General features: G+C 37.2%; 3 protein-coding genes across 4 annotated transcripts; all 3 read right to left on the reverse strand.

The window, feature by feature from the left end:
* Positions 1–255: 255 nt before the first annotated feature.
* On the reverse strand, positions 256–5,813 carry LOC143902183 (uncharacterized). The gene is given in 5 exon segments (XM_077414873.1): positions 256–1,751; positions 1,829–3,443; positions 5,667–5,690; positions 5,692–5,733; positions 5,736–5,813. Coding segments are annotated over 5 exon segments (2,352 nt in total). The 3' UTR covers positions 256–1,158.
* Positions 5,814–8,022: 2,209 nt separating this feature from the next.
* On the reverse strand, positions 8,023–12,432 carry LOC143902191 (uncharacterized). 2 transcript variants are annotated; one of them, XM_077414881.1, is made up of 7 exons: positions 11,781–11,886; positions 10,978–11,223; positions 10,415–10,691; positions 9,850–10,094; positions 9,227–9,622; positions 8,459–8,670; positions 8,023–8,381 (listed from the first exon to the last, which is right to left on the reverse strand). In XM_077414881.1, the coding sequence occupies exons 1-7, from the start codon at positions 11,781–11,783 to the stop codon at positions 8,297–8,299; spliced, it is 1,464 nt and encodes a 487-aa protein (XP_077271007.1). In that variant the 5' UTR covers positions 11,784–11,886; the 3' UTR covers positions 8,023–8,296. The 2 variants fall into 2 exon arrangements, with proteins under 2 accessions (XP_077271007.1, XP_077271006.1); XM_077414880.1 differs by lacking the exon at positions 11,781–11,886 and adding an exon at positions 12,384–12,432 and having other exon boundaries at positions 8,024–8,381.
* A 7,228-nt stretch (positions 12,433–19,660) lies between these two features.
* On the reverse strand, positions 19,661–22,331 carry LOC143902188 (uncharacterized). Its single transcript, XM_077414878.1, has 2 exons — positions 22,284–22,331; positions 19,661–21,344 (listed from the first exon to the last, which is right to left on the reverse strand). The coding sequence occupies exons 1-2, from the start codon at positions 22,329–22,331 to the stop codon at positions 19,833–19,835; spliced, it is 1,560 nt and encodes a 519-aa protein (XP_077271004.1). The 3' UTR covers positions 19,661–19,832.
* Positions 22,332–23,251: the final 920 nt, after the last annotated feature.

Consider the following 23,251-nt stretch of genomic DNA (forward strand, 5'->3'; position numbering starts at 1 on the left):
ATAAATATATAGTATTTATAACCACTACTATATAGCTTTCTACTTTTGAATAACTTTTACATGCATCTATATTTATTTAAAAATAAACATATTATCATACATTTAAAAGAAATGCTTGTATTAGTAAAGTATATACCACAAAATTTTACAGAGTAATCAATTTTTAGGGAAAACAATAAACAAAATACAACTGCCAAAAGTTTTCATCGATAAAAAGTAAAAAATAAAAATATTTATATTTTTGAGAAAAATAACTGATTTACATAAAAATTTGAGACACAAAATAATACAAGCCTAATTTGTATAAAAAATTTCTTATTTCATTAGCTTATATTAATGCAGCATATAAGTAGTTACATTAAATTGATTAAAAGGACTTAAGTACTATGATTTATAAGGTACCTTTCTGAAGTGTGGAGATTTGGCTGATTTTTCATAGGTACATTCGCAGAGCAACAAATGTGCTTTGCTTACTACTGCTTTTCCGAGAACGACGAAAGAATTTATTAACACTAAAAAAAACTTTCGCGTGTTCTCAGTAAATCAGTAGCGCACACAGGTACGTTTTGTATGCATTATAATATATTGCACAATTCCCACATTATAAATACTACCGTATCGCTAACGCCCGATTACTATTATTATCTCATTGATGTCGGTTCATGGCACGAAGCGCTTCATTCTTTGAAATAGTTATGTGCCAAATAATGTACATTGCAATTAATACTTAAAGATAGGGAATAATGTAAAAGAAAAAAATATCTTTCCGTACAGAAACTTTCGTATTCCGAGTTTGATATCGTCATTGGTAGCTAATGCCATATTGATCAATCGTTTCGACTTAACTTTCGTGTTCTGTTGTATTATCGGTTTCTTATCTAACAATGCGCAACATTTTATATTAACACAAATATCCATTAAACGCAAATGGAAATGTGCGTTTTATCTTACAAGGTTTCGTTTTTATCAATCAACAAGATTATTAATTCCCGAATTTTTTAATCTTTTAATAGTATATCTTGAAATATAAATATATCGATCTGAATGCATATTATAGTACATCTGAATATATTTCGATTATATTTCTCGACAGAACACAAAAGTCAAGGGATATCTCCATATCTCCGCGGCTTTCCATTGTTTACACGTGATTTCGTTCTAAGGCCTATGATTCGCGAGCCTCGGATCCTCTATGATCTGCACGCTCTTCACTTTCGGTCGGGCCGCTGTGCGCTCGCCATATTTTCCGCCCGAGAGATCTCTTTCGACATCCAGATTGCTCGCCTCGTAACTCGATTTGCCGATGTAGGATTCCGTAGGATTGCCGATCAGGTCTCGAACGCCACTGTTTGATGCCAATCGCGCCAGTTCGTGCAGGGGGCTCGTGGAGAATGAATTTTGATCCTTCGGGGCTTGATCGTCGCCGAGATCGTAATTGGTCTGTCGCGTCAACTCCTCGATACTTTTGGCGTATTGAACGAGATATTGCTGCAGCAGGGCTTTCAAGTTCACGTTCGGCGAGGCTTTGGGTTGTATGGGCGGCACTCCGTCCACTCTTAGAATGATCACCGGTATCAGGGAGCTCCCGGCTTGCACGAAGGTCGGCTGCACGTTGAGGATTGATGCGGGATTCTTGATATATTGCGAGATAGACGGATTGTAGTTTAGCAGGTCTGAATACTGCAGATTCGAGTAGCCATCCAGATTCTTGCCTCCTGCCGCGTTAATCTTTTTCGCCGAGCTGCCGCCAGCTGGAAATACAATTCTCAAGTAGCGTGTCATGCGATAACGGTATGTATTTTTATAAAGCATAAAGTGTTTAGTTTACCTGATTGAGCGTAGAGTCTGGTGAGTCTCGCATTCTTCTCAATGTTGTCAATGTATTCCGGATTTGGACTGTTCACCATGTATTTCGAGGTCGGTCGTCTCAACGTTTCGTACCGATTCTTCTGATATTTTCCGGTTGACTTGAGAGAGTCCCTTAATGGCGACGAGATTGCTGAAGAGACCGAGTACGTGGGCGAGACTCCGCTGCCGGCTTTGGCCTGCTGTGAAACTGCCTGCTTCTGACCGATGTAGTTCTGATAGCCCAGCCGAAAAGTTTGCTGCTGTTGCTGCAGGCGGGACAGGGTATTCATCGAGATGAACGGAGTTCGCGGACCGATGGGTTCTGGCGCCATTGGGAATTGCACCGGGCCCTGCGACATCACGCTGCTCTCCGTGGAGGCGGATTCGTAGATCTGCGAAGATGCGTCCTGGGTTTTGGCGGCCTGTAACGCGGCCAACGACGGGTAGTCGGAGTAAGTCTCGTACGTCATGGGCGGTACGTCGGACACTCTACCGTCTGGATACTTCCAAAATATCTTGTTCTCGTATCTGACACCGTTTTCCACCGTGTACCGAGGCAGATCGGGGAACGGTCCAGCGTTCTCCTGGTAGCCGGACACGTCGTCGGGTCTGGGAGTCGAGGATTCCGCCGCGTTCGAGCCTGGTCGAGCGTAATTGTGAGAATTCAGTTGTTCCAAGAGAGTAGCGGCTTCGAGGGGACTCGACGTCGGGGGTTTCGCTGCGCTTTGTTTCGGTCTGGGGTAACCCTGCACGTTTATCGCGCGCTGAGAACTCTGTCCCACATATCTTTGGACGTACGACGGACTTGGAGTGACGTAGGTATATCGACTTGAACTGGAAGCTGTGTAACTCTGCGGACTCGGAGTGGCGTAACCCGGCGACGTTACTGCTTCCTCGGGGCCAAAGGCCAAAGATTGCGGCGTTGTGGACGCGTACGCACCCTCTTGATAGTCCACGTTCGAGTACGCGTCGACGGAGGGTCGCGCAATCGGCGTGAATCCTTGGTAAGGCTCGGAATCAGATGTCTTTGTCAACTTTGTTCGCAGCCCGAATACCGGCGACGACTTCGTTGCGGGATTGTAAAATTGGTAGCTCGATCTTGCCGAACCGCGGGTTCTCTGATGTCCAAAATCCGCGAACGAGTCGGAAATCGATTTTTGATCGATCGGCGGTACTTTCTCTATTATGGTCCTCGGAAGAAACGGGCTGATGGATTCCTCTATGCTCACGGTGGTTCCCGTCTTACCCGCGGGAAAGTAATAATTGTACTTTCGCGGGATAGGCACGGAATTCCGGTCGAAGCCGTAACCGAGCCCGTTATTCACGGTGCGCTTCGACTTCTCGTCGGTCGTATTACTTTCGATCGTGCCGTTATCAAAATCCAGAAGTATTATCGGAGGTAGGATCGGTAGGATCTCTTCGACGTTCTCCTGCTGCTCCTTCTCCTCTTCTCTCCCCCCCTCGGCAGCATCTGGAGCATCGGCAGCATCATCGGCGATGGGACGTTCAACGCTGTCCGAGTCGTTTACCTTGATCTCTCTGCTTTCGGTAGTCGCCGCATTGCAGAGCGCGTGTATCAGCAGGAATGCGACGATCTGAAAGTCAGGGGCACGTGTAAAGAAATCGCGCCAGATGCGATGTAACAATGTGTTGGTCATCGATCTGCGGCGATGGCGATCTCACTTTCACTTCCCTTCCCTGTTCGACGAGTATGTACGATCGTCCCGAAGAAATACGCCGGTTAAGTTATACCGGATTAAGTTTCCTCTATTATAAGATATATTTCCAAAAGGATGTATTAATTAGATATAATGTTCATGTTCTATACGAAGATATCTTCGGAACGATAAGCTGTTTATATATGTAATTACGAAAATAACGAGCGTATAATTGCGATCTAGGAGGGAAGTGGAGCTGAAGATATGGAGAGACATTCTTGTAGGGTCAGAGTCAAGTGTGTCGGTCAACAGCGTTAAAACGGGTTTTATTCGTTGCGTACTTGCAATTTTCACCGCTTTCTTTAAACATCAACATCGCAATCTATAGGTAACGACGAATGAAAATATTGCTTTCCAGTTGAGTAATAAAAGTTTAAACGGTTATAAATCGTACCGATAAGAATTTACTGATAACTTTAAAAATTGGTTATACTATATATTACATTATTTAAGCATTTATATTAAAATATTCATTAAAGTTAGAACAACAAAAGAATCATGAAAATAGGCTAAAGTTATTCCTATTTTATAAAGATGCGCGAAAGTGACTTGGTATGAGAGAAATAAAAAAATTAATACAAAAATGTGAAAAGTATATAGAAATAAAGAACGGTAAAGTGAAAATTAACTAAATGTACAATTAAAATACTGCAAATAAAATATAAATAATTTATATAATATTTAACACTTTTTGTGTAATTACTAAAATCTTTTAGAAACATATATATAATTGTCTATCTTTAAAAAAATAGCGGTATATATTTATAAATCAATCAGATTTTTTTATTCCCGTTTTCCTGAAGCAACCATGCCGACTGCTCCCAAATTACAATTTTGGCATTAATGGTCCAATAAATATTCAGTATGCGACACGTGATGAAAATAGATGTGCATACAACGCGTGTCGAAGTGACCGACCGTGGCCATTCGTCAGCTCGTCAATCAACTCGAAATTGGCGGCGACGGGGATGTAAAAACGTGAGCGGCGTATCGCGCAATTGAGGATTCGAGACGTCAAATTTCACGCGGATCTCATCGGACGTCCGTGTTACGTCGCGCCCGTGCGAAACCGCGGTGTTACCCAATGTCGAAAAGTGCGTTCGGGACTCCCTTCGACGGCGAATCGCGAGATGAGATGCGTGGCTTATCCTTCTCGCGGACTTTCACTGGCTTGCTCAAGAGCATCTGCCGCGGCCACTTTATCACCGCCTCTTCACGTATGGACCGCGATTGGAAAAATACGCGGAACTTTCACCGGCAATTACGTCCGGTCGAGTCCAGGAAGCGTTCATTCGATCGAGAGAAGAAAAAAAAGATTTTTTGGAACTGTTGCGAAAAATGGCGCACGAGTGACGTGTGTTTCCGTTAAAATATTTCCCACATGGATTTTCGGCGTTAAAACTTCATCCGGAGGGATTATTAAATTTAGGTTGAACAGCTGCAGCCACGAAATTCCACGCGCGATCAATTTCTGTCAATAACATATTATTCGTACTGATGTCAACACGCGGTTGTTAACTTCGCGATTATGTGTAACTACGTCAATAACGTTTATCGCAATTACTGCAGTTTCATTATTATTATTACAATTATAAAGGAGTGTTATTTTAGGATTATTATAGAATGTTAATATCACGTAGTGCGAAAATTGTTATCTTTTTTAATTATTTTTAATTCAATAGTCTTATTATATAAAAATAAAGAAATAAACAAGAAATTATATATAAATATGACAAAAGAGTACGGAGAAAAAATGTATTATTCTCTTAATATATTTTTTACATAGCGAAATATTATTAAAATTCAAGAGAATATAGTACATTTCTTTCTGTCAAAAAATGTAACATTAATAAAAACAAAACACAAAAAATAAATTTTGATTTGACGACTTTATAAATTTTATAACAAGAATCACAGACAGTATGTGATCAATGTCTCTGTTAAATATAATTTCTGACAGTTTGTAACACAATTAGAATGTAGTACGTTATAACATAATAAATATTAATTATGTCATCGTTTAATAAAACGGAAGAGGGATTTGAGGAAAGATAAGGTTCTACAGGGCGTTAATACGCAAAGTTTGATTCAAGTACTCACGTAGATCCTAGTGAAACTCATGACGGGCCGACCTTAAACCTGCTAGCTTGGCGGACTTGCCGTGTGTGTGTTTGGTACTGATGAAGCTGAGGCCAGAACATCCCACCTTATATGCCCTCGCTCCTGGTGTGAGAAGGACACCGTCATTATAGTTTCACCACAGCGAGACGAATGCTATTCGCGTTCGATACGGGAAGACATCTGCCAGTAGCGTAACGATGTCTGACAAATCGGCGCACCGATCAAGGAAAGTTCTTTATTTATTTTGCATTACGCAAATAAACGTGCACGTATCGCGCTATAAATCGGATTAACAGGGAGAGTTTTTGTCCAGAATGAAGGGTATCGGAGAACGAAATGTTGTGGATCGTTTGCTATAACGAATCGCGAATCTGGAATTCGCAACGTGAGATTGATTTTAGCAATTCTGAAAAATTTATTTATCACGTGTCGTTCACAAGAATATATCATGATGAGTCTGAAGGCGTGATGTACGAAACGCATAGGCATGTTGCTTCCATTTTTATTACACTACCGCTCATAATTATTCGAATGATAGATATTTTATCCTTTACTCCGATTTTAAAATCTTAGTAAATGTTCCATGTGTTCTAACACAGATAATACTTTATTAGAATAATTGACGCTGTTTTTGTAATATATTAGTTGTAATTATACACATATCTACAAAATTTAAATTATTGAAACAACGTTCATCGAACTATCTCCAATTATAGTCGATATTACACATTATTATTTTATTTATTAAAATTTATGTTTCCTATAAATAAAGAGAATAATTATTCTCATATGGAAGAAATATTACAAAAAGCATTGAACAAAATATCAACGGAAACAATGATGAAATTAGTTCAACAAATGCAAACAATTTGTAAAACAGTAATTAAAGCAAAGAGTGCGCATATTGATAAACATTATTTAAATAAGAATTAATAAAACATTTTTATTAAATATTATATATTATAGTGTTTAATCTATAAACTTATCGTGTAAAATAATTTTTATCGCGATAAATACTTCTCCCGGATATGTAACTCTCTGTTTCTTTAATTCTTCAAGTTGTTCGAATAATTAAGAGTAGAGTATATCAACGGAAGATTCTGGTAAATTATACATTTACGGAAAAAGAAAGCGTGCACGATGACATTAATAACAAAATAATAGCCAGAATTAATTTCAAGCGATTAATTTTGCGCGCCTACACCGTTGGGCTCATCTCCGTATAGCATCAGCTTTCTCGTGTGAATATTCTCTCCGTTGATATATCGCGCTCACATAAATACTTGTATTCGTATGTTTCTTAAAATTAAAAGTATCTTTATTAGTGCTCTACTTTTTAATATCAACTCAGTCGATCTAAATGTACATCGTAAACTATCATAAATACTGTCATTAACTGTCAGAACTAATCTCGTGCGAGTTTATTAGATATGCTAATGACCGATAAATAATTTTGTCGTGTGCGCGTACTCGATAGGGCAATCAATAAAAATCACATCGCAAATCATACGTCTTGACTAATATAATGTCGTGTAATAGGTAACATATAATTATCCCTTTTGTAACCGTAGAAAAAAGTTAAGTGTCTGGCTTTACCATCAACTAATGGCAGGCGATAAATATCTTCTATAACGCAATTTGATTGCTCAATGAATTAATTTTCCTAATATCGAAAATATTCTAATATTCTTTGAGACGTTACGTGTCATCATTAAAAACTTTGTAAATATTTTACATTCTCACATATTTGTTTGATAGTTTTAAAATCCAAATTTGTGTTAAAATCTCAATCCAGTTTGTTACAAAATTGAAATAATATTTGGAAGAGAAATTATAATATATTATAGTTTCTTCTTCAAATTATAATATACAATAAAGAAGATATTAAATTTAAAAAATAATGCATTAAAAAAAATATTTTTATGATGTTAATGAATTTAACTGTTTGATTATTAAATATGTAACACAGTGTAAACAATAAATTAAATATATAAGTATTAGGTATAAGAATAACAAGAATACTAAATATAAGAATTAAATATAAAAAAATATTTTAATTTGGTTGTTAGAAAGAATGTTACTCACAAGTAAATATTTGACAAAAAAATATTTAAAATTTATTTTACACGAATTTTTAGTTGCCGTTATATGCATGCGTAAGAAACATTTTATAATATGTAAGAAATAGTTACTTCTAAACAAAAAAAAATACTTTTATGTAAAATTATATCATAATTATTAAAGTTAATAGAATATATGCATAATTAACAAATTCTACATTCTGTATCTTATTTTACAAGTTGGAGGAAAGATATCACCAGTTGTGTTTTTTATTTTAAATTTTATTGAAAAATCGTAAACAAAGTATTTGTCGTTTACTGAACGCGTCTTTACAAACGTAAAAGAGAACAGTATAAAAAGGCTTTTGCATGATCTTCGATGAAAGACTAGATGCGATGACGCCGCCGACCTCTGTTCAAACGACACATCTTCGATGTCCGTCCTGATACGCCTCGGTCGTCGTACGTGATCGCTAGTAATTAAGTTTTCAAACTGTACTGACCCTTGTGTATATGACATTCGTCAATCGTCATGCCACTTACGGCGATTCACTCGGACTTGCGCTTTTTAAGAGCGAAGTTCACTTTCGACGGGAGAAAGCCCCCTTCCAGCTTTATTGGTCTTTCTCTGTATCTATAACAATATAGTTATGGCAGGTAATTACAGTAATAAGAAGCACTCTGGCATTTTTATTACTCACTCTATCATACCTGGCTATGTCCTGTGCAGCAATGACTTTGCTTGGAATGTACGTGTCAAGTAACGACCTCGGCTCCGAGGGCAAGGAGTGATCTTGCACTTGCAATAAGGCCTGCTCGTCTTCGAAGGAGCCCCGAATAGGTTCCAGTTGTGTACTACCGGCTTTGAAGTCATGCGAGGGAAACTGAGGCGGTACGAAATGAGTTTTGGGCTCGTCAGGCACCTGTTCGAGAACACATTGAACAAAGTTATAGTTTCTGTGTTGCGTGAAATGAGACGATGATTAAAAGAGAGCTCTGAGCAAGTGATCCTGCAGGATATTGCAAATATACATATATTTACAATAAAGAAACAAAAAAATTCTATATTTTAAGTCAGGATGTGATTTATTATTTTTTTAATAAAAAAATATACTGCAATTAATACATTAAAATTATTTTCATAAAAAATATACTACATTATTTTATAGAAAATATCACACGTTTCTTTACTGCATTAAAGTAAAAGTGCTAATGGAAAACAAATATCGTAGACGGCATGTAGTAGCGCGGTGACAGAGGTAATTAAACTATGCTAATTAGATAGCAATGACATCCCGTTAACGATGCTAATTTAAATATCTAATTATAACTCCGGCGGGCAAAGCGACAGTTATGTAAAACTGTCATTTCCATTACAAAACACCGATTTCTGATAAATGTAACGTATAGTCACGCAAGCTATAAATCACGCTGAGTGAAATATCAGTTATGACACTGGAATCTATTACATCTACTAACCTTGATATAGTTCTGCAGCTGGTCCTGGCTGATCTGCTCCTGCAGGACTTCCTTCGGTGCCTCGTGGCCGATTGTCGGTGCAAAGTACAACTGTTGCTGCGTCTGATATTGATTCAACTGTCCGCGAAGGTAGTTATCCTGAATGTAGGCTGGTAGACGAGCGTAAAAATCGCTGTAAGCGGCAGCGGGATCGCTGTATACTATGCCAGGCTGTGTGTAAACTAATTGCTGCACATATTGCGGCTGCGAAGGCGTGATGTAAGCTTGCGTGTGCAACAGGGTCTTTCCTTGAGCCGGCGACTGCTGGGGTTGCGCGTACAAGGGTGTCGTCGGGATGGACGAGCTGAGCTTCTTTTTCGGTATACTTGGGACTGCGTGAGTCGATCCTTTCGGTGCCTAAAATATTCACGATCTGACGAGTGAAACAGAAAAGACAGCTCCGATCGTGCGACCAGTTTAAATCGATGCTAAAATATTCACTGTGAGTCTGTTTACTATGCAGGAAGAAAGTTTAGCGTTTCACTCTTAATCACGATATTGCGACATTATTGCTACAATAATCATTTGCACAAAAATGCAATTCACTTAAGAAAGTTACATTCGCGGAAATTAAACTCTCTTACCTTGGTCGTGAACGTCACCGGCCCGGCAGTAGAGTAAGGTGGTTGTAAGGGAGGGATCAATTGTTTCTGATTGTACACGGAGGCATATATGGGTATGGAAATTTGTTGAGCCGCGTTGCTGGCTAACTGTAACGGAGGTTGCGCCAATCCGGCACCTTTTAAACCCACAAAAGGATTACTATCCAAGGGATAATAAGGATAATAAGGAAGTAATTGTGTCACCGGAACGTCGATGTAAAGAGGTTCTGCAAAGTAAAAACACATAATTCATTTTTTAATTCTTTTTTCAATAATTATTGAAGCAAATATTTTATTTCTACAATATTAAGTAATTTTATCTTCCTTTCTTCTTTCTTGACTCATACAATAGACTTCTATATAAACACTTATTATATTTTTCTAAATATTTAAATATCGTTACAGCATTTTTATTTTATTGTTAATTTATAATTTTGTAATGTAATTAAAATATGCTCATATGAATATTATTATTCAAAAAAGTTCTTGAATATAAATTTAAAGAATAGAGAAATATTAGAAGCACTTTTATGTTCGTGTTCTTTACCTTTATTGACAGCTTTCGTGTATTTTTCCGTGACTGCTTTCTGTTGAACACTTTGAATGTAGTTGCCCACTGGTATTTCCGGTTGGTAGTTTAATTTTTGAGATTCGAAGGCGATAGGAGCAATGCCTTTGGCTGCTATTTCTACTTGTTGTTGATATCCGCCGTAATATTGTGCCGGCGGAATATTTTGCTGTGGCAGAATTTGGCTCGGCTGTTTATATTGTGCTTCGTGTACAGAGTATTGATTAGGTTGACTGTATTCTTCAGGTGGTACCTCCTAATGATAACAAAACGAAGAAGACAAAAGAGTTAATAAACGAAGCGTTATTTTATATAGTCGATAGAATTACATATTGGTATTTTACAGATATAACTATTAATTTTCTTTTTTTAATATTATTTTCTACAATATGTGTGTGTGTGCACACGCATATACTGTATGATAGCATATATATTATAAAATTTATCTGCTATAAAAATTTTTATATCGGTTCTAGGAACGTGACTAAAAGGAAGTAAAAGCTCTTAAAGTTCCGTACTGCAACATTTAATTAATATCTTACGCTATATTTTATATCCTGAAGTCGCTGAGGTGGGATGTACAGTTCGGAATGACTCAAAGTATTATATTGGCTTGGTATTTGATACTGCTGTTGCTGATTGGGCTTGGCGGTATATTTCGTCTCATCAGTCCGGATGCTCTCAGGCTTACCCTCCGCCCTCAGATTATCTCTCTCTATATCTTCTAAATTAATTTTCTTCTCGGCATACGCCGCTGTTACCAGCAGACCCAATATTAAATAGATTTTCTGTAATCGAAAGAGAAAGTTAAAATTATACTGTCAGTCATCTATTCTCTATATTCTATCCTTTCATTTTCTTTTTTCTTTTTAATTCGTCATCCAATTGTGCATAAACCTGCAATAATCTATAAGTTTCTAAGTATAAAATTGACTAATGACTTTCGCATGAAATACAAGTAGCTTGATTGGCATGTGTCGTGTAAGTAAAAATGTTAATTGCTTTCTTGACGCATATTAGAAGAGAAATATATCATTATATTTAAACGTGTATTTAGAAAAAACATTAATAATATTAAATTGTGTTGAAAGTTGAACTCAATAAATTTCAAGAAATATGATTCAAGAAAAATCGCAAAATTAACTGCTTAAGAAATCTTCTTGTCGAGTTCATCGTGCAACTACGATGATTTATAAAAGTTTAATGCGATCAATTCGTAGACGTACAAAGAAATGTAAGAGGAACAAATTAATAATCCCTAATAAACAATGCGTAATAATAATCGGCCTACGAAGCGATTAGCGATTAGGCGCTTTAGCGGTTAATTATTATATTGTGTGTTCACCATTATCGTTTCCGGCAAAAACGTATTTGCACCGGGCACACTTTCACTGCACGTGAAGTTCTGGGTCAAACATCCGGCATGGACCACTCTTATATAGATTGTGTTATCCCGCCACACCGGCGGGCGGGCCGCTCCCTCCCTCGTACACGTGTATCGTCACATGCATGCATGTACATTTCTCTCTCTATCTTTTTTTTATCTCTAAACGAATTTTCAGGCATATACATTACAGTGTGTCATGTACCAGGAAAAGCTACGCGCTTTTAAAAATTTATAACGGAACTTTGAAATATTACTCCAGCTATTTTTCAATTTAATAGGACGTATTACTGACGACAAAACATTTTTTTATTTTGTTGTACAAGGAATAGTTTTCGTATAAAATTTGTTTTATATATGTCTCTAGAAGAAAATTCTCCACACGATAATTTTATTTGTGATATCCTTTTATGGAAATCAATATGAAACTCTGTTACAAAACTCTCTTCTCTCCTCTTTGTTAGCGACGTTATGGATTTCTTTTCCGTGGCAGTTATATAATGTGCGGTATTATCTCACTAAAATATTGAAGTGGAAACATCTATACAACGGGGGGATACTTACCATGTTGCAAATATATATATATTATAAAAAAAAATACAGACGCGACACAAAGGACTTAGCTCTACTATAAAACCGAATCAGACGTGCGTTCTCTTATATAGCCTTTATCCCTACCAGATGTATCTCCTGTCGAGCTACACTTCACTTCTTGATTAAAGCGTGTGTGATAATCCGTGTCGGTGGTCCATATAGGTGGTGGAATATAGAATACCATCATGACACGAGTAAAAGTGAAGATATTCCTTAAATTACTTCCTCAATTTTTTTGAGAATATACGACTGGATCTCATTTCAGAGAAAGACTAACACGTGCCTCGAAAACGCTACGTTCCTAAGTTATTTACATCTCACAATAATTATTTTTAAACTTTTGTAATTATTTTCAGAAATAATTGCTTCAGAAATAATGTCAGTAATTGTTACTTTTTAATAAAATATTATGTCAAGTTCATTATAGATCTGTTGGTATCTGACAAAATTTAAAATATAATTTTATGCATAATTTTATGTGTCGCGTAATACAAAGGAATTTGAAAAATTGAATTATATAAAATACAATATGAAATAAATTAAAATAAAAAAATAATAATATAATATTAAAATACGTAAATGTGTTTGCATTAAAATATACGGTATATAAAATTAGAAATAAAACCCTATCTCGAAATCTGAAGTGAATTAAAATAGATTATTTAAAGTGGACTTTATAAAAATGGAAATGTGACTAGAGTTTTGAGCAGAATATTAATTTTTAATACTCAAATTTTATATCATATGGTATTCAAATTAGATAGAAAAATAATGATTAAAATGAAATTAAGTGACGTTAACTGCATTTACATCCTATACATATATTCAAGAATATGCCGAGATGCATGTATAATAAGAAGATCATGATTTCATGTAAGGGTGATTAATATTGATTATAAGGAAACGTTAATTTGCTTGTAACGATTCATTTTGCATCCATCAGATAAACGGCGGAAAACTAATCTTTTCGTAGAAAGAAACGCGTCGAAGATGCCGTGACGTTAGTATATACGAGATTAACAGGCGGGAAAAAGTCGATTATTAAAACGCAATCTCCTGGGAACGTGATATATCATTGAGGTGATCAAACCAGAAATAAGCTTCACGTACTTAATCATTATCGTCATTTCCACGCACGTCGTTCGTGCGATCGCGGTGGTATCCGATTGCGTTCGACGCGGAATAAAGTGCGTTAAGTGCCTGGTAGTAGCGCTATCGGCACTCATAATCTTCACGTAAATTGCTCCCCAGATTTTTTGAAGCCGTTAAATCGCGCTAATTACCATGCCCAATTATTCGGTTCATTAAACTCCTAATTGGCCGAGTCGGTGCGTTTCAATCGATCTCGCACTGACCACAATTTGCAAATAAGTGGAACAGATCAAATGATACAGCTTTACTGATTTACACACATCCCTATAGAATATGAATTAAATATGCAAATGCGAAAATTATTTTGTATAGCGTTAATATGTACAAAAAGTTTTACGTACGATTACAATCGTTCCCCAACATATCTTTTAATTACAATAACTCTTTCATTTTGTTTTTGTTTAATGATATATTATATAGATTCGATGATTGATATGTAAAAAGTTTAACGAAAATTATATGCTCGCTAAAAGTTAATATTACGAACTAAATTTTAGTATAATAAAATATTGTTTTTGAAAGAATTTTAATTAATATTTGATAGAAATTTGTTGGAGCTCGTTATTATCCAAGTAAGTAACATTCATCAACATTCTTGATACAATCTACCGTTTATTAATTCAAGTTCTGCATAATGAGAAACAAGCGCCAACGTCAGTGTCTTCTGCGAACAATAGAGAGAATGATCGATGTGATCTGATAGGAAGTGGCGGTTTCCGATTATTGAACGATATAATGGCATACGGCATACGCAGTTGTGTGGAAAAGTGGATTATTCTCACCACTGCGTGTCTAATAGTTGCATGCAACATTGAGTTGTGAGATTTGGACATATGCGATCTGATTGTTTAATTCAAAAGGCGGCGATATATCTTCGGTATTCATATAAATCTGATATGTATTTTACAATAACTCATTGAAACTTATGCTGGTAATAAGTTATTGGTTATACTAATTTTTACTTTTGTAAAATTTCATATTATTTGTAACATAATTTTAATACAATCACTGTTCCAAATTCTTTATGATTTATAAATTGCAGCCAGTATGTGTTTGCAAAATATGTACGTTCGATAAACAAATCTCTACAAAATTAATAAGTACAACGCGTAAGTAATTAATCATGCTAATCTCTCACATGTAGAATTTGCTATCTGGTACTTCATTCTGTAAGATCGATGATACGTTCAAGTTTATATTTCTCTTAATTTTCATGATTAGATCTAACAATAAATCATTCTCGTATTAAACGACGTAATTGGTGAAGGTGTTCTCGACTACAGCTCGCGAGATTGTATTAAAATGATGCAAAAAATCGCATTGAACATCAGAACACCATTCCTGCTGTTCATCCGATCGAATTTGAGCGATAACGGTTACCCGACAAGTCATCCGGGCGAACTATCGCTTATCGCGACGATCGCGTGGCGAGGTGTTCCTCAAAATTCCTAAATAGAAAAGCCATCGCTCGCTCGCTCCATTCTGTCGCAGACAATGGGGAAAAGAGCTCCGCGCGCGCGCGCGCGGATCGAAGAAGCGGAAAGAGAAGGGGGTGGAGAGCGGCTTTTCTTGCATAGATTCCTGACGGGAATGGGTGATCGATGCAGTCGGGAGTCACGGAAGGAAAGGATCGCGAGGATGGAAAGGAGGTCTCGTAATGACTCGCAATATCTTTGTTGCTCTCTCTTTCTCCCTGATGTAGAAGTGGAAACGTTCCGCTGTTCGAGTAGCACAAAGAGGCCCGGACCCTTTCCTCGGACATACACACCCAGGTGTGTTCCACCTGCTAAAGCGGAAGATAATGATGAGGCAGAGGCTGAATAAGAGAGGGAGTAGGACCGGGACTTTCTACGGTGGTCATGGGTGTGGATTACAAACCTTATACCGATCGCCCGCTATTGCGTCAAACGACGCTGCACTTGAGACGAATTACCTGCAACCTCGAGTCAGAAAACTTTCTCGGACCGCGCGAAGCCGGCGCCTCTCCGACGAAACGCGTGCGAAAGGGTGGAGAAAAACGAGGAAGTAAACTAGACTCGTTACATTGACGACGCGCCGCCCCGCACCGATTGGAACGCAGTTTCTCATATTTACGACGAAGTGACAACAAAAAATGCAAATATTCGACCTTTCCGGCCGATCGCTTTCTCGAATTTGATCATACCCGGATTCGCCTACGATTATAGCTGTCCGTTCGCGATTAGCGCGATCCGTTAAGTTTTTTATGTTTATGCTCGAATTGACCGTCGCATGTCCGCTTTCGAAATTCACTCGATCGATTATATTATCATTCGCATACGATCATTATTCGCAAGTAACGATCGTCATTTGCATGCGCATCTCTCTCTCTCATTAAGTGAGGCTGGGAAATTGGCAGATATTAAAAATTCTTAAGTAGTAAAGTATGCTTTCCTAATAAATTCTTTTTTTCTTTTATCTATCTCGAAGACGCTGCAATAAATTAATCGATCAAAACTACTTTCTTTTTTATCATTGCTTAAACTTTTCTCTGAAAGTAAAATAAAGGATAAAAAAAAATCTGCAGCTCTCTCCGATATGCAAAAAAGAATTACGAACAATTTTTTCTATTATTACTATAATATATGTATATAATTCTCTAAGTATTTATAACTCTGCGGTTGTTTTGCATGGCCAAAATTTAGTATTATAATCTTGAATTTATTTTAAGATTAGTACCCAATTTATTACGATGTTATGACGGTAATTTATTAACTTAGAAGAGAAAATGCGGAAATATAAACCGGAAATATAAACCGTTTAAAAAATGCAATAAAAATAATCATCGCACCGCGTGCAATCTAATACTCGTCGGAGTCAGGGAAACCGAGCAAGTAGTACACAATTGCAGAAGAGTGCCAAATATAGAGTAACACATTTTCTACATAAATTAATCAGAGTGCTATAAATTTTTTTTCGATACAACGTTCTCTGGATCGGAATCTTATCGGAATAATGCAGATAGCTCGGTTGTCGGCTCGCATGACGCGTGACGGCTCATAAACATAAAGAGAAAATAACGCTTACAATAACGGTTACAGTAATATGAATGTCCTTACACATGCGTGTGAATATGAGACTTTCTACCACTGTCGCCAAAAGCTGCAGCCTTGTTTATCCGTTTATACAGGCGAGGCGCTTATGCGCTTCGAACTTTCGGGTCGCCGTATATTATCGATCGAGATCGAGTCGCCGCGCGTGAAAGTAACAGGCTTGGTCCATCTGATTTTATTCCAGACACCATCAGCGTATGCACGAGCGCGCCGTGTGAAATGAACAAAATAAAGCAAAACGGCGCGCCGAGCGCAGCTCTCACTCATCTGCCACGATATCCGCATCAAGATTGGCGTCAAGACTTATTGCATTCCGCATGAAACATGCAATTCCGTCAAATTTATTAATTCTATATACATACAACCGGGTGTTACAAAAGATGAAAAAGATATTTGCATTAGTTCCCTAATTTTAGATATGTAATTAAACATGTTCGAAGAAATATTTTACAATATTAGTTGGACCTTCACTTCCAGATATATTTTCACACATTCTCATCAGGAAGAAAGATACGAGAATGAACTAAAGAAAGATATATGGATGACCGAGTACTCATATATGAGCGGCGTAGTTTCGTGAAACTTAAAAGGAAGTAGTGAACGTTTCTTATCTCATTCACACGGTCCATCGACGTGCCGGTTCAAGCAGACCGGTTACGAGACCTTACTTCCGCTTTCCATCGCGGCCGGCACGCCTCATCCGGTAGATCTTACCGGACATTCGCCGTGATCCGGATTTCTTCCGTTTTCCAGCGCCGCGGCCGTGATTCCATATGTTAAAACGATACCGCACAAAAGACGAAAAATCTTAAACGTTCAATTAGCGCCGCGCTAAATAAAGGACGTGCGGAGCAACGGCGCGCAGAAAAGCTCATAACGAAATTAATTGGCGAGCGTGGAATTAATTAGAGACGGGAGATTCATCACCGGTAGAGAAAAGGCAGCGCGCCGTCCCATATTCTCATATAGAATTTCAAGATAAAGCAGTCACATCGTCCATCGTCGCGGTGCATCTGTAATTTACATCGGCTTCTTTCGTACATTAACTTTCTACAATCATCTAAAACGGCGAGGACAATATATTGTTATGTAGTTTTAAATTTATCTCTTTACTTAGTGATAATTGATTGATTTTAGACGATCTAGGTAAGTTGTGCCAAAATCAAATAGAAATTTAATGTTAAGTATTGCGTATATAAAAAATACTTGAATAATCAGAATACACGTATATAAAAGATATATGTACTATTAAAATGTGCACATAAATAAAACTGTATAATATATATGCAGTTACATAAATAATTCTATGTCAAAATCAGACGCAAGTTATATAGATTGTTTAAAATAAATTTTAAACATTCATACTAAGTATCTAATAAATGCGCTATATTCAGAAAACAAACATAAAAATTATCATTGTTCGCAACATGCCGATACATAGAAATAGGAAATAAGAGCTTTCTATTGTACGTGTTTTAATTATATAGCGCGTAAAGCATATTATCTTAATGATATGGTAAACCTTCAAAATTGCCTCGTCCGTGTAAATTTCCGCGTCTTAATCCGCCAGATTTTCACGTACATCGCAGTTTGTGATGACGTGTATATAATTACGTTGAAAGGAACACGGTAGAAAAGAAGCAGAAAGTTGTCGCTCATCGAACGAAAGTATAAAGTACAAAAATAAACACAAAAGGGAAACCGGTTCGCAGTACTTACACCGAAGAGAAAGGAGTGCAAACGTCAAAGGCAGCATAAAGGATCGCTTATTATAATATTAGTGACTAAAACGCGTATTTAAAATATATGTATATAGGTCGTAAAGTTAAATAGAATCCTCATTGTCGGATCAGAGCGGATCAGGTCCAATGCGACAATGTGACTTTTTGCTCTAAAAAAGACTCGCTGTGCAATGCTAAAAGGTTTTTGCAAAACAGGTACAGGTTTCGCGTTCTTTTCACGCGTCTCGTAAATTTTAAAAGATTAACATCTCTCGCGTTTTCGCGGTAACATAAAAGCGACAGTTGCCGCTCACATGAGAGAAAGAAAGTACCAAGCTGGATCGAAGAGATGATATAAGTGTAATCGTATTAAGGAGCAATCTTGTGCATACCTATGAGCATGCCTTTCATTTAGCGATCGATGCTAAAATAAATCATTCGGAACGTTAGCGACTGTTAAGTTGTCAAGTTTTTATTTTTTGACTTGCAGCTATTAATAATGTTAGACGGATAATATTGATTTAAAAACAGATTTTGTTTAACTTAGTGAATTAGAGAGTAAAAATGTATATATATGAAATGTACAAGCGTGTTTTGCTTCCTCATAGAGGAAGCTTTGTTTTCGTGAATTTCGTATATTTTCTTTTTTGCAATATAAAGAAAGAAATCGTTATAATTAACTCGTAATTTTCTCATTAGATACAAAAGAACATCCCACGACACATAAATATAAAAATTTTATAATATACAGAAGAATACTTATTTATAAGGAGTTTTAATTATGGGATTTATGCTTTAAGTAAAATTGGAATAGACAAAGATGTTACGAAAAATTGCAATATTTTAAGAAAAATTTAATATTATTTCAAATTATTTACATAATTTTTATTTATACCAGATATTTTGTTTAAAAGCACTTAAATAGTCATATTTTACAACAATACTTTTATTTACAATTCAATTTTGAATTTTAAACCTTGTAATTTTAAGCAATTCAGACATTTACTCACAACTCTATAGATTAAAAATCATTAACTCCATAAGAATGTTTTATTACTCATATTATTTATTATTTATCTGTGGATACGTCTCAAATCGAAAGAATGGATTAAAAATGAAGGTAGATGAATTTCATTATATTTTAAATTATAAAGAAAATTTATTTTATATAGTCTTATATATAATAAATTAATATTTTGATTTGTAATTTTGGAATTTAACTAAGGGTAAAATAATTAACATTAAAACGTATAATATAAAAAATTGATCGCAAAATCTTAACTTAACTCTTTTTGTAAATAATTGGTACAATAATAAATATAAAAGCAGTGTTAATCCGAGATGCTCTATACAATTAATTATTTAATTTGCTAGGACTAAAAGAAGCCGCGTCAATTCAACAACAAGAAGAAAAAAAACAGTACATCTTAGGTGTAATAGCACCAGTTCTTCAGTTTGATTGCGTTTGCTGTATTTTATCCTTTATATTGTTTAGTTCCAAAAATGCCGCTGTTAGTATTGGTCTCATCTTGCTGCGGCGGCTGCACCTGATCCGACTCGTAAGCGGAGTACTGATAACTGTGCAATCGAGGTGTCTGAGGAGCGACAGCGAAACCTTCACTCTGATAAGAACCCGGCTGACTCTGATACGTCCCGTAATTCTGTTCCTGCTTGTTGTCGGACTGACTGTAAGTGCCGCCATAACTCGGCGACGCGTCATAATTGCCGTATTTGACAGATTGACCTGCCGATTGACTGCTGCTCACGCGAGCGCGATGATTGTTACTTTCGGGCGATACGTACGACGCTGCTTGAGAATGATTCCGCGACGCCGGCTTTTGAGCGTAAGCGTTCGAGTACTTTGCATTCTTACTCGGGGCTTTCTGAGACGACGCGCTCTGCTGCTTCGTTTGTTCCCCATTGACTTTGGCGATTCCGACGGAATCGATCACGTAGGTGACACCGCCGGTTTTGCTCCTCGCGTCTGAAAGAGTCATGTACGACGGCGCGTTTGGATTGTAAGCACCCTGGTTCTCGTACGATCCATCGTTGGCATAGTTCAGGGTGTCCCTGCTATTCTCATAGGAATGACCGTAGGATTGCTGTCGCGCGTTCTGCGCCAGTAGATCGGCCAACGCCTGGCTAGTCATCTGCTCAATCTGCTGAGCCCTTACGTACGCAGTGGACAGCGGATAATCCGTACTTACAGACTGCCCCTCTACGTTGATGACTCCATACGTCGTCCTCGGCAAGGAAATCGGCAGATTTTTCACTTGAACTCCCGCGAGTTGGTTGTACAAACTGGCCAATTTGTACGTGCTGGATTGCACGTCGAGATCCCGCGAGTTTCCAGCTATGTAGTTTCCGCCGTCCACGAACTGAGGCGCGTTTTGGCTCGTCCCGTCCACGTTCGCTCTCTCGCCCTTTTTATCCGCGTCCTGCTTATCGCCCTCCGCAACGGGAACTTGCGATGTCTCGCGATAGTCGATCCCTGACGACGACGGCAACGGCGGCGGCGGCGGCGGTGGCAGGAACAGGGCGTGAGTGAAGTAATGAGGGTAGTAATAGGGCGGCTGGTAGTAATAGTTTGGATACGACGGCACTGGATACGACGCCGGATTCACCGCGTACGAGGCGAGATATGAATTATAGGCGGGATACGGCACGTTAGCGTAGACATAGGCCTCGCCGCTGTTGTGGTACGAGGGATAGACGTATGAGGGTGTGCTGTTTGTGAGATACGGATTATTGTCGGGATAAGAAGAAGCCCTTTGGTAATTGCTGCTGTAGCTGGAGCTGTAGGTGTCCTTGGCGTCGACTTTCGGCGCGTACAGTTCCGATGTTAATTGAGAGTTTGCTTCTCCCTCGGTGCCTCGCTTGAATAGTTTAAGGCTGTAAGGGTAGATCGGATGTATCGGTAGAAATGGCTCGTCATTAGGATTCTGTGGCCGAGCGAAAATTGCTGGTGACAGCAAGCAAAGCAGTATCTGTAATTAAACATTTGTGTTCATATATTTAATAAAATACAATTGCCAATTTTATATATAATTATATCAATTAAAAATAAATTATATATACATATATATTTTTTTTATTGTTGCATTAGTAAAAAGATACCATTACATTTATATTTTGTAATATCTATTAATTATATAATTAATATAAGTATTTTATAATTATGTGCAAAAATAGAATTCTCAGTATTTGTTATTATAATATAATCAGTATGTAAAAAAATACATTTAAAGAATAATATCATATTTATATGCAAGTTCTATTTCTTTGTTAATAAATAATTTAAAATACTTTTTATCATATTATAATTGGTTTAATGCATATACATATGTACAATAAAAACAAAAACTCTCGGAACAAAAATAGAAATATATATCATTAAATTTAAAAGCATTTTAAAACATAAAGTTTCCTTAAAATTCCTGTCTATAATTAGACCGTGTAAAAAGAATCAGACACCATGTTTAATTAGCATTAAATACAATAGCATTAAATAAAATAGGAAATCTTTTACATTTATTTAACAAATTTATTATAATTAGTATAACAGTTTATACAAACCAGTCGTTCCATCTCCGCTGCAGTTCACCTGTTGCCGTCGGAGGTTGGCTACGAAGCTATGCTATCTTCCGTCGTTTAATCGTTATTTTATCCGGCACCTTGTCTACACTAGCAATTTTGCAGATCAGACCAACGCGACGGTTCCACCTTTAATGACACATCGGCCGACATTGAATTTCTCCTTTATACCCGGCCACCGGAAAAATTGCGGAAACTAGTTTAACATTTCTCTACTCTTACATATAGGCAACTAGAAGTGATAGTGCACGCTTCGACGGCGCAGTGAAAATGTATAAAATGCCGTTCGATCGCCGTCAAATGGCGAATGTGACAGGCTGATCCGTCATTACCTGGTAGTGCAATAGATATCGGTCTATCGTGTATCTTCTACCAGACATTTTGAGGAAACGAGCAAAATTCGATGTTCTCCCAACGAGACAAACGATTATTAAGTAATTATTAACTGAGCTACTGTGACGATATGTAACCAACATTTTTGTCGACCATTGAAACATATTTGACAACGCATGATTTTCGCGAAAGTCCGAGTTGGACTGACTAAAAGTAACCGGTCGGAAAACAAGACGATGGCCGCTCAAGATCGAACGAACCAGGAAGTGGAGCGCCCTCCGGCATCCTCGAGCAGGATCTTTCCAATCTCGCTCGAACAACGCCTTTCGCGATGACGCTCTCGTGCCTTTGAAAACGTCGATTTACTTTACTTTCACCCATGCGCCGTCTCCCATCAGCGAATATCTTTATCAGGCAGATCACATCCGTGATAACAACATTTGATATGGACGATTGCGTCCTCGCGATATCCGGGAAAATGTAATTATTGGTGTCGTGTCGATTTCTCTTAATTTAGATAAAGTGCCAAGTTTTTACTTGGTTCATATACTAAATAAATATATATATCTTTAATAAGACGCGGCTCGTTAAGTACTCAATAAATAATGTGAATGTGATGAACCTGTTTTAGAGATTCATGATAAATAATATTAATATGTATATTAGCATATATGGTTTAATTTTTCTAAATTTTTATTAAATGTTTATTAAAAATGCGAAAGATTTCTTTCCAGAAACCGATTTTAAAAAATTAGTACGAGTGAATTTAAAAAAACCTTACATTACATATCGTCGTTACTCAACTACAAACTCCATCTTCTTATAAGTTTAAAATTTTACCGCAAATATCCCTTTATTGCTAACTGCTACATTACCTCTCGCTGCACATACTCGAATCTCGTTCAATTACTTCATTGGAAAAAAGGTCTCGTGTTACAGGTCGGTACGCCACGAAAGTGAATCTCCC

The sequence above is a fragment of the Temnothorax americanus genome, unplaced genomic scaffold, assembly GCF_048541705.1.
Source record: "Temnothorax americanus isolate GAGA-0224 unplaced genomic scaffold, ASM4854170v1 Scaffold39, whole genome shotgun sequence".
Taxonomy (NCBI): Eukaryota; Metazoa; Arthropoda; class Insecta; order Hymenoptera; family Formicidae; genus Temnothorax; species Temnothorax americanus.